Here is a 13,214-nt window from a genome sequence, read left to right on the forward strand (position 1 = left end):
TAGCTAGCAGGCTCACTAGTTTCACCGTCACGCGTTGAGTTGATAGTTAGATAATGCAATAATATAATATCAATAATTAAAACAGTTAGCTACACAGTGTTTGTGACTTAGCTGGTTTTGTAGCAGAGCGGTAGATTCCAAGTTGATGATGAGAGTTCCACTGGCGTGGTCAATCGTTCACAGTAAACTTCGTATGAATTCTTTGGCAAACTTTTCTAGTTAGATCTCTAATAGCTGAGGAACTGAAATCGAGCCCCAAACGTACAGATAACACAAATAGACAAATATGGTAAATACAACTCAGTTCCACTAATATATGGAGAATGTGGACTTTAATTATGATGTGCACTTATGCAACCAGATGACAGATGGTGCTATAACTTGATTTCTGCTCCTGACCCACCACTCCAGGAAGCTAGCCTGTTAACTTTTGTCTGTTGTTGAGGCAACAAACTCCATATAATGCTGAGAAAAGTAAGGGAAAATGGAAGATGTGCAAACAAAGTGGATATTTGCTGAGATGGTCATGAGTACTATAAGTTATTGTTACTTTACATTGTGTTTTTGTGTGGCCAGGTGCAGCTAATTAGTTGAGACGAATTACTTGCAAAAGTTATGGTGGGTAGTCTGCATAGAAATCACTCTGGCAATAAATACTAAAGCCTGAGAATTGCTAGCCTGAAATACAATCTTGCTGAATCAGTACTGTAAACATGCATGCAAGAACATGCATGCTTAAGCTGTTTAAGTACAAGTAAAATTGAAAGAAGCTTGGCGGTGAGATTATGTTGGCTCTAACAGAAAACAATCCAAGTATATTGGAAAAATCGTTATCCTGGAATGTAGCACACATTTTAAGGTAACATTATATGATATGTGATATCACATGGTACATAAGTTATCAATAACAATACTTACAATCTTTGTAAGCCTTTCAACAAGTCTGAAGTCTCCCAATAAGTGTAATGAATTCTGCATTTTTAATAACACATTAGCTGCATCGATACACTTTGTATTACTAGAGATATCTCGATACAATGCAATATGTGCCATTAGCTGAGGAACCCATTCATTTGATGGAGGAACTCCTCCCATGCTTGCTGGGTAACCATGTATCAATGCATTTGACAATGCTGATAGTTGATGAGAAAAGTTCTCCATTTTGCTAAACCGTACAATTTCAGATAAATTGATTGATTTGCTATGAAGAGTACATACTAATGAAGTACAATTATGAATTGTTGGAGTCCAAATATCATCATAAACATTAGTAAAACAAATTTCTGCATTATCAACAGTAACTGCATTCTGTTTCCAAAAAATTTCAAACAGTTGGTTGTGTGCATTAAGGCATACACCCAAACCAAGAAAGTTTTCAATCATCTCATTTGGTAAGTCATTAGTTGTAAAACAAATACATTTATAACTGGCAGGATCATCACCAGTACACAGATCACAAATTGGCATTGTATGCAGTTTAGCATCACTATAATCACTAATTTGCTTGCAGAGATCCTGGGTTAGCTCTACAAGCAAAACAACAGAAAATGTATGTTTAAGTGCTAATAGGATTTCAGTTGCACATAAAATACAGTAAGTATACAGGTAAAAAGGTTAATGATAATCATCTCCTCAATACAACTATACATATAAATAAATTGTATCCATTTGGTATGTAATTACAATTAACCCTTTAAGGACCAAGAATTGTGTGCATAGCCTACCTTGAAAGCCCACACCTTTATGATTATTGCGCATTTGGTGTATTCAAAAAAATATAATAAGTTTATAGCGTTGACAAAGCCCCTACAAGTGCTCAATTATATAACAAATTATACTAAAAGACTCGCCTTACAATAATAAACAACATTGTCTAGCTTACCAAAGTGTAGAACCAATGTGTTAGAAGCACTAAGGTGAGTTTCAAACATCTGCACACGATTGATTTCTTCATGACACAATCAATAAAAACAGTCCGCCATTTTAGTTAAAAACCGCATCACATGATCTTGTATAGCAATTTATTTGCCTCTAATTAGTGAGCACTCTGAGCTTTATTTGAAGTTAATACAATGAACACAGCCAAAGTTATGGAGCGATTTGTACAAGGTTAGTTTTATTGCTGTGTAAATATTAAATGTTTGTCCTTTGTTAGGAATTTTACACAGGCTGAGTTTTACGTGACAAGTTGGCCTTATATATCAAAAGAATTGCCTATGAATGGCAAATACAATGGCCCCTGTTTCGATCTCGTAGCTCCATTTGTTGTGGAGTTATAGCTCTTTATTTACTGTCAATAATCTTGGACGTAATATTATGACACTGGGCTTTTGAGCAGTGCTTAGTTTGGATGCAATATTACGGCAGCGGTCTTTAAAGGGTTAAATTAATTAATGGATTATCCAACCATAAATCACAGTAAATAATGTAAGTAGTTACTGAATAACAATTGTATTCTTTATAGCTATGTAGCTATGGATGCTAAGTACCTAATAACAAGTGAACACATATACGTGACCAGATCAGCAAGAACCTCACATATTTGCACATTTTTAAATACTCTTTTTACATTTCATTTCAAATCAGGCAAATCCATTGCTGGGTATGCTGTGTCCCAAAGATCCTTTGTATGACCAAGGCTAAGGCAAAAATTGCAAGAAAATGACAATAGTATAATGGTCATCTAATGTTACATGAAAAAGCATTTATATATTGAATTTCCTTTGGAACTCCAACACAAATAAAAGATCTTTGAAGTAGTACTACTTTGAACTTCTCTTGCTTTGACAAACAAGATGATACCAAGTTTTTTCAACTGTAGCTCTTTCCTTCAATACAAAACAGATGCTCAAAAAACCTATGAATGCAGTGAAGGTCAAACCTAGCTAGACTCGGTTGTTGCATTGTAACTATGTGAGTGGCTATGAACCAATTCTTAATGTTGATTGCTTGTGCATCCGCAACACATTTGTTTAGTATTAGCTGCTTCCAACTTCTGAAAATCAATTAAAATATCCTTTTTTGAAACAAAAAAAACACACCAAGATCAAAAATAAAAGTCACACTTTTGTGCTTTGGCTATTTCCTTTGAGCAATTAAAATAAATATAAATCACCTGAAAGATAATTTAATAAACATTCCAAAAATCTAAACAGAAGGTTCTGTGACAATCACTGACAAAATTATGGCCATCCTATTAAACATATAAGCTTTGAGTGGTCATACAGTGTATTGTAAAGAGAGATCAATAGGATAAGAGAATAGAAGATTCTTAGAAGAGTTCATGAAACTCCAAGGGGGGTGAGGATTTTTTATTGTTGTTGATTTAGTGTGGAATGACTATAATGCAATGTTGGTGTATGTGCTATGTAAAGTTTCAACAATAATTGGACAGTATCACTAACTACAGCTTCTGCATGTTTATCAAAAGAGAGTAAATTATACTTAATAAAAATGGTTAGCATCTGTTTGCATACAAAGGCAACCAAATGTTCACTGATTTTTATAATTATATAACTGTATGAAAGTTATTGAGAATTATTTACTCCATCACTTGGTGATACACATGCAGAAACTATGAATAGTAGTAGCAGCCATTTCTTCAAGCAAATTATGCATGTTAAGTTGTTCCAAAGTGATGGTTTTCACAGTATAATAACTCGGAAATTTACTTACTGTCAGAAATAGGCTTGCAGTATTCCACAACAATACATAATTTGTAGCGATATTCCTTTGTAATCTTTAATTTAGTAAAGCAAATGTCGATCGCACTAGAAATTGCTGGGTAAAGCTTACTGTAATTGAATGCTTCACAAAGTGACTTAAGTCCAGAAATACATTTATTATAGTACAACAATTCCTTTTCTGTGACTATTCCTTTGTTAAGATTTTCTGGAAAATTCTTCAATGCATTCATAGCTGCATCCACTATTTCACTTGTGCCCATAATGTCTTGTTTTCTGCCAAGTACGTCACATCCAGTAACTGTAAAAAAAGTAAGTAATACATACTAAGTGCACTTACACATAATACGTAGTTAAACTCCACCACAAGTAGGATCTCATAGTTATCAACTCGAGGTTTAGATGAAGCCAAGGCTAAGGTGTTGATGACTAGCTATGCTATGAGTGCAGGTAGTTTCTTCCCACACTTTGAAGCAGTTAAGTTCACAAACAACATAATAATAATGCTAGATAAGTATGTCAGTTGTGTATGACTTTGTTGAACTTGTTGCAGTGTCTATGACTTTGATTGTTTTGACTGCACTTCTTTCAACTTGAATGTGTAAATGAAGTTTTCCATATAAGCACTCACTGAGCTATGCTGAAATACCACCATTCATCTTTGTTTCACTACTTGGATCTCTACTTCATTTTTAAATCAAATATACTAGTTTGTGTGGTTTTTGATATAGCATACAGCTATATACTTGTGACTGTTTTATTAGGGTGACTATTGTATTACAGTATCTCAAGTCAGCCTTTGATCTACCTTGTCATATTTGATATTAGATGGTGTTTTTTGTTGTTTTTTCAAGGCAGAGTTTTAGGTGACATCATTTTTAGGGTGATACCTATATTGTAGCTAAATAACTATGATTATACTATACAATTAACTATGGTTGTAGGATGTACTATTAAATAAAATTTCATACTATAATACAGTTACAATACAATTTTTCCAAAAATAAAACTTATGGCTAAACTACAGTACAATCAAACAATTTTAAATGAATCGGATGCTTAACACAGAAAGTTATAAAATAATACTTGACAAAGTCACAACCCTTACATATAGTGAACAGTCAACATATATAAGTGCTTTAATGGCTGACTGGCAAATTAATTGCTTGTCGTAAAAGCTTCATGATAACAGGAAAATTTAACCTTAATAATTTGTATGTCTAATTATACATTGGCATTTTAAATTAAATTAATGCTTAGCATATAGTATCTAAATTTAATGTGCAACACCAGAAATGATACCTTATGTATGCATATTATTGTTTAAATGTAACACCACACTTATGCTTTATTCTGGTAAGTATACAGATTTGCTTGATTGGCGAGTGAAGCTGCAAATACTTGTCTTGAAGCAACAAGTATTCTATTATTTGTCCTTAACTTGCTCAAAAATCTATAGCAAGTAATAGAAAACTTGTAAGTGGAACTTGTGTGTGAGATTAAATAAGAGAAATCAAAGGTCGAAAAAACTAAATAAATTAATAGTTTATGAGATACTTAAGTTCAAAATGGATTGGAAAATGTTAAATGCTGCATGAATGTACGTATAATTCAAGTTAGTATACTAAAGTCAAAAACTTTTACCTCAGATGTATGCACATGAAGCCAATAAGTTAGTTTATATTTTGTACAAATACTTACTATATATACTTTGTCCAATTGGTCTACGTCAAAACTCTGGGGAGTGACCATTAATGCCACAGATAATTTAGCCCTTGAAACATGCAAATCATACTCAATATTCTAGAAATCACAGGCACTTAAATTGTGGCCTTGAGCTGATACAGAAGTGTGATGTTACTTTTGAGTGGTATAGTACATGTAATATATGCATAGCGTCATGTTAAAAACTCACCAAATATTCCAATGAAGTTTGGCCACAAACGTCTGGAAAGAAGATCTTGAACAGAAATTACTTTAGAAGCAGCAAAATGTGGATAAATATTACACAGGTACTTATTTAGTAGTGACATAATTTTATCAGCCAACTTCTTTTGTTTCACTAGCTTATGAAGCTCTGTTAAAAACACAGTCTGCTCTACATCCTACAGTTTGATGAAAGTTACTGTAACACATATATACATCTTATAGAGGTAATTATACAACAGACCTTGCCAAAAAGCAGTAACTTTTAGGGAAAAAAGCACTGAACTTTTGAAGGAATAATCAACAGTATTGTCACATTATGAAGTCATTGAATTTGATGATGCAATATGGTACAGCTCAGCTCCAAGGAAACGTTTTCCCACATTTAAAATGCAGGCATTACGTGAGTGAAACATGTGCAAAACAAAGACAAGTTGCATCCTCTTGCACACTTGTATTGTGACATGTACATAGACTCTATGTGGGGACAGCGTAATTTGATACGAACATGTGAAACCTGCGTAAATACAGGCAAAACTTGGAGAAAATGTGGGCAAACATTACGTTGGAACTGAGTTATATCGCATTAACCAGTTAATGATATATCATAGAAAATGTTAGTACTGTAAAGAAGGGATGGCTGGAATTATTTCATCAAAATAAAATTAAAATTTTTTTTAAAAAGACAGAAAACCAGCCCCACCTTGCTTTCATGATGACTTGGCAGTATTTGTTAGCTTTAAAATCAGATCCATTGAGTAACATATGTCTCCTGTTTATTTCTCCATTAATGCAAAGGTGTTGATTTGTACACTACGTACATGATTTTTTGTACTGGCTTTCTTATTAAAATAAATTGCAATCATCTAATTTTCATACCGTGATGCCTAAATTCAAAGTGAGTTGTTTGATAGCAGAGGTGCTTTGTGCACTGTTCTACTTATGTAATGGTGTATAATAGATGGATCGTACGTAGCTGATAATGAAGCATGATGGTTGGAGTGCACTATCTATGGGTTTACTGGTAATGAATTATGCTTCCAAATAGTTAACAAACTAGTGTAAGGGAAAATTAGGAACTTAAAGTGCTGAAAAAGGGTAGGAAAATGCACAAATTTAATCTTTACTCCAGGCCATATTAATAGCTATATAACAACATGATCAAAATAGGATGTACGTATGCCACGAGTGTTTTGTATCAGTGTATATTCAATTTAAGCTAGCAGTAATGAAAATAAAGATAAGGTTGTTAAAATTTCTTCACTGCTTTTGTACCATTTGTCTAATGGAATGCTAATCACAGTTCAATGGAAATTCATGTAATTTACATATGTACCAATTGATTTCACTACATATCACTAGTACTATTTATCACATGACTTAATTGTATCATTAATTATGTAGTAAGTACAAGATGAGTCAATCAGTTTATTAAATGGACTTGGGGCACTAATTTGAGAAATCACATCTATGTATACGAGGAATAAACAATGTTATAATTATACATATATAACATACCTTTTGTTCTACATGTTGCAAACCTTCAATCATGTGGCTTAACAAGCAGTGTTTAACTATCTCATGAGTGTTATGTTCCATCAAAATTTTTACAGTTTCTGCAGGCTACATACGTACATGTTAAATATAAGAAATATCCACAATACATTCACAATGCATGCATTATAGTAGTATGTACCATGCAGAATACATATTTGGTGCAGTGAACTCCTTGCCCACAAGGTTGAGCATGGTGGCTCAAATGCTTGATAATTACTGCTGAATACTTTCTTCAAGTCCAAGTACCAACTTGAACCAAGTGCTCACAAAAATTTGTTTGAGTGCTCAATAGACTTCTTTAAAACTATGTGAATGCTTAGAAACCCTATATAGCTAATACGTACATTAAGACCTTTTTGGTGTACTTTTGAATAAAAGCATGAAACTTCACATATACAGTTTATGTGCACTAAAAAAATAGGTACCTCAGATTTGATCTATTATACTGAGTTTATGTAAAATATTGTCATTTGTTTTAAATCTATGTATCTCACCTATGCATGATTCAAAATCCACTAACTTGATGTCAAATTAATGCTTTTGCTCTAAAGAATACATTTACATGCTTACAGAAAGTCCATAGCTTTCACAGGACAAGTTTTATTCAGTCAATCTAATGCATGTGCTTATGACAGTGATGATGTGACAAAGTAGACATTTGTTTTTTATGCATCACCAGAGAAATCAAGTCACTTTCTGCTAAATAATTTCTGGGTTCTTTAAAAAAATATCACAATATAGCTTTTTTTTCTCTACGAGGATTATATCATGAACTGTTTCTATCACAATTATCATGATATATGGCATCACTAAAAACTACATAGTAAAATAAGATAATGCGAATGATGGCAAGATAATACGAATGATACAACATACCGCAAGCATAGAAATTATTGTGGTATATAAATTTTCGTAGATTTCATTGTTTGCAGCTAATCTATGAAAATTAATCCACACAAAACTGATCCACAAAATTAAAAACTCACGTCTCAGCTCAAGCACACCTATTAACCGTCGCCACCAATGTACGTTCCTAGTACGGTATACTATTAACGCACATAATATATTAATTCTATGTAGCTAATGCGCTACGTACGGATTGACGATGACATGTGCACCTGAGATACTGATGGCCTTGTTCAAGTACTAAGACCCATTTCCTCTGATTCCAGCAGGCAAGATTCTTTTGTGGTAAGCCCCACAAAACGATTTGCTTAGTCCCAGATAAGTACGACAGCATAAATGGAGTAGCCAAAACTGCTAAGTTGTAAACCTTAAACATGACCTTAAAGCATGAATTTTGCTCCCCGTGGCTCCTTGAGAAAATAAACTGGCTCGTTGAGATTAAACCACGAAAATTATATCCACAAAATTTAATACACTTGCAAACCTGTCTTTTTGGCAAACCATGAAAATTTTACACACGAAATTTAATATGTTTACGGTTTCTTTTACATAGATTGGCATGTCATCACAATTATTTTGTTCAATGCCAAAAGTAAGGATTTCCCACAGAGCTATATTGTAATACCATCTTTCATGTTATTTTGTTTCACTAATTTTTATCGTTTAAATCCCTACTTTATTTCTAAATTCTAAAGTAATAATTGTGAACCACTGAGCAAAAACCGGTCATCTTTACACATTCCTTGAATTCCAATTTATTGCTTCTCTAAAGTCTATAGTAACAAATAGTGGACAGCCAAAGTTTCAACCTTTTGTGATCAATAGTTTTGGAATTATAGTGATAGACAGTTGCAACAGGAATAAATTCAATTTGTACAGTAACAATACAATAAATAAATTACAGGCACATATATAATCAATCATAACTCATAATTGAAACAGCTATGAAGGTGGAGTTTTACTCAGTATAATCACCACGAACTGTAAAATTGATTGAGGTATGTATAGTGTTCTCCCTGTATATCTCTGTGCAGACAAAAAAGAAGGCTATTCCACTACAGAAATGATGACAGTGAACTTTATTTCTACTGTATAGTAAATAAGTAACCATAACTCATTCGCCATACACTGTAGACAAACCGAACTATAATAGTATGTGATATTTATGTATAGAGCATGGTCTTTTATGCCTTGTTTTTCACCATGCTACTAATAAAAGGTGTGTATGATCAATAAATACAAGAACAACTAGATCAATAAGGGATGTGACCTTTATGATTGGTTCAGCTAAATGGTACAATTATCTCAATAAAGAGATCTTTGTTGTTAGCTGCAATCTTAAAATTCTGTAAATAGCAGAGATGTAGATATCAATGATCAAGTTTTTCTTTTAACTTGCCTTTTTTCTTCACTACAGGAATGAGGATTAGGAGGGAGAGTGACATATTTAATTACTTGTTTAGCTACACATATATCTGAGCTATTTGTGATTGTAAATTTTGCAATTGTGTTAATTGATCATATAAAACTATCAAATAAACCCCTCTAAACACAGGTTGACTTGTTTGCAGCTGCAATACTCTACAAGGTAACTTGTATGTAGTTGCAATTTTAAAGGAGGACATGTAACATAGCTGAACTCGGCATGATGAATGGATTGTCTAATAGCTGAATTCTTCACAGAGTAACTTGTATCCTAGCTAAACTCTCTACTTGACACTTGCAACATAACTGAACTCTCTACAGGATGATTTTCTTGTAGCTGAACTCTTTACGGGTGACTTGTAATGTAACAATCTATCCCACCCAAAACAGCTAATAGACTCTAACAGAGCAGTCACAAAGCAGCTCTAATAAAGCAATCAAAGTTACAGCTTAGTTATAACTTATGCCTTGCATTGCATTGTGCAGTTAAGCTGTTAGCTACTTACAGACTTTACAATACAAAAACACAACGCTTGTAGAAATGTGACTGTTCTATTAGAGTGTCTAGATCTACTCAACTAATAAAGCGAAGGAGCCACGCCACTGCCCATACTACAGTACAACCTCTTGCATTGTTACACAGCGACCTGAATAGACAGGTTTCACTGTACATTAATTCAGTGATTTAGACCAGTAGAATCTATGTGTGAATGAGTAACTACTTTTCATACAAACATCGATATCTGATACAGATTCGCTTACCAATTTCTTCCACCCACAGCCAAAGTTCCAGGAATTCTGATGATGAAGTAGGTGGCAAATGATAAGATAGCCACGGTAGAGAAAATGGTGAGAACGTCCAGAGATAATAGAGGGGCACGTACTTATACGTCTTAAATAAACGCTTTTACAATTTGTATTACTTGTAAATAAGTGCACCAGAAATATGCTGCAGATGCTGTGAGGTCTGTCAGACCATAGTACTATGGTCAGACATGTTCAGAGGTTGCGAAGGTTGTTGTTTCGTGTTGCAGAGACTGAGACACAATTGGTGAGTTGCCATGCATGTATTTGTGTTGTAAAATTAATTGTAAAACCATAAACGTAAGCAAAGTTCATTTAATTGGCACATAATATGACAGTATGTATTTTGTACAGTTGAGTTTCTATCATGATAGTATAAATCCAGGGTGACACTAGTATCCCAGTGTTATCTTGATAATCCTTCACTAGTACAGTGAAAATATGTCATTGTAGGAACAAAATTTATTCTGACCTTAGGCCACGCAAACTTGATTACTTGTTTCTCATCCATAAAAATTTGGATTTCCATGCAGGCGGGAAGTCATTTTTCATTATTCATTATTAAGGTTACGGTATAGTCACGGGCAATCATTCAAAATTTTGAATGCCTATCGATTCTTTTTGAGAAGCCCATAAAACCAGTCTACAGCGTGAAAAGTTTTAAATGAAGGTGAAGCCCTTCATATTTAATGTTTTTATGTAGCTACAGTGTAGTTTGAGGCAGGTGGAACACTACAATTTGTTGTAGTAACACAAGTAAGCCAGCACATCGCTCAGCTCCAACTGTCATTACCATGTTTTTTCGCCGCCAAATACAGCAAAAGCTGTAGGCTCTATTGGAATTTCTGGGGCATAGTGATACTGTATATTAAATTTATTAGGTCCTGTGGAAGCGTTTTTGGCGTGTTTCTTCCCAGTGACTCAGATACAAGCCTTCAAAGAGCTTGTTTCACTCGAAAAACTACTAAAAGTTCAATAAAACGTCTATACAACCAGTAACTTAAAAAATCGCTTCCACAGGACCTAGATATTTTAGTTGTTTAGTTACTTGTGTTGAAATTATAAGGATTCAGTAAACTGTTAGTCTGGTTTTTGGCGGCGCGTTTTTATAAAACATCGCTCTATTGTGGACCACACACTCAAGAACAGTCATAGTTCTGTAGTAAAAACAAACAAGCACAATTAGTTGTATTGCTAACACAACACAGTTGTTGAAATTATTTATCCCTACTTGGTTTACAGCAGGTTTTGTAATTTGTTCCTCCCACGCATTTTAAACTATTCCGTAACCTTAAAGAAAATACTCCAAATCAAGCTGTCTGTTACTATAAAGGTTAGCTAAGAAGTAGCATCTATGTTTTACCACTGTTACTGAGGTGCAGGTGACATTTGTTGTTCTGTAAAATGATAGCCAACCTTCTTAGCATCAAAATACAAGTGAATGTAATGAAATTAGACATGGTGGGGTAAAAAGGGATGCAGGCGGGGATGAGAAACATTACCTGACTTTATTTACCCTTAAATCCACAAAGAACTTTCGTGCTTACACAACATGGGCATGCATGGCAATACTAGGTGGGATAACTTAATACTTATAGCCTACAACTACACATTGGTTAAAGGTTTGTTCACTAGGCTACTTGGAGAAGGTTAAATTAACACTGTATCTACAGTGGCTTACTTGTTCTGAAGTGATGAACAGCAGTGAGTTGCATCGTGTTCCAAAATTCTTGCCATGTGTCACGTGAGTCATATATGGCCTGATAGAAATTTAATGGTGAATTGGACGGAAGTTGTTGCAAGGTGATAGGAGCAACCACCATTGAGTTATGGACAATTTCATAAAGGGTTTGCATGTTTCCTTACCTAAAAGTTATTTACAGGCTAGTTTTGGTCTCACCATTTAGTGTTAGGGTAAAACCCTAGGTATCATTTTAATTGTTGTTACATTACAAGTAGAATGATGTAAATTGCATAGCCACAGGATGGACGCTACGAAAATTACAGTGCTTTGTGCAAAGCACGTGTATTTATTAAGTTTAAATCCAGTTTTCTGGATTGTGCGGGTTTAAGGATTAAGGAAGGTGGCTGCATTGTGCAGCCACCTTGTACACAGTTGGCACATGAGGGGATTTTTGCAATGGCCAGTTTAGACAGGTGACCTCATTATACAGGTTTTTCACTGTGTTTAAAGCTGTACTTTTAGGATATATGAAGCCAGAAGCATATAAGCACAGAAGATTTAACCAAGCAATATGTATATAATAAGAAGCATCTGCAATGCAACTGTTCTTGTATTATTAACTGGCTATAGAGAGGGATTTAGTATTGGATTTATTTGTGTATGGCAGTGTATGAGACTGGCAGCAAGAGGGCAAGTGTTGCTAACCAACCTGTTAGTAAATGCTAAAAATGTTGATCCACGTGGGCTACGTCATCACAGATGGAACATTTCAAGTTGGCTGCAATGGCTGGCAGCCCAAAGTGTAAGAATTTTTGTCCTCAGTGCTTATAAGCTCTTGATGAAGCAAACGATGATGTCGTTACCCATAGGATATCTGGAAAGATATTTTTCAGGACATCTGTTTCAGCTCTACTGTATAATAGCCAAGGTAAAAACAAAAAACTAACACCATTTACTTCCAGCATTCTAGTGGTTTAGTGGTGATCACAAGTCAACATTGTCTGGGTAAACTGTGGTGGGTTTTCAGACTACAGAAGCCCTGGAATGCCTTCAACACATGAAATGCCAAATATCTAATGCCCTGAGTCTTACACACTGGAAACTGCCTTGGTGGCTAGTTGCATAGAAGTTGCCTCTCTAAGAAGGCCAACTTTTAAATTCCCCCCGTGAGACATCTATATGGTTAAATCAGTACCTTGCTAAAGCAGTTACCAGCTTATCAAGCCAAA

The 13,214-nt window shown here is 34.4% G+C and overlaps 1 protein-coding gene across 1 annotated transcript in view; it reads right to left on the reverse strand.

Annotated features, from left to right (window-relative positions):
• The window catches only part of LOC136263846 (E3 ubiquitin-protein ligase rnf213-alpha-like), a 247,317-nt gene that overhangs the window by 124,414 nt on the left and 109,689 nt on the right, over positions 1–13,214 (reverse strand). The window contains exons 24-27 of the mRNA XM_066058473.1: positions 7,128–7,232; positions 5,599–5,788; positions 3,676–3,984; positions 919–1,526 (exon numbers count right to left, since the gene is read on the reverse strand). Coding sequence (XP_065914545.1) covers positions 919–1,526; positions 3,676–3,984; positions 5,599–5,788; positions 7,128–7,232 — 1,212 coding nt within the window. The remainder of the gene's footprint in view (positions 1–918; positions 1,527–3,675; positions 3,985–5,598; positions 5,789–7,127; positions 7,233–13,214) is intronic.

This window comes from Dysidea avara, chromosome 1, assembly GCF_963678975.1.
Source record: "Dysidea avara chromosome 1, odDysAvar1.4, whole genome shotgun sequence".
NCBI lineage: Eukaryota > Metazoa > Porifera > Demospongiae > Dictyoceratida > Dysideidae > Dysidea > Dysidea avara.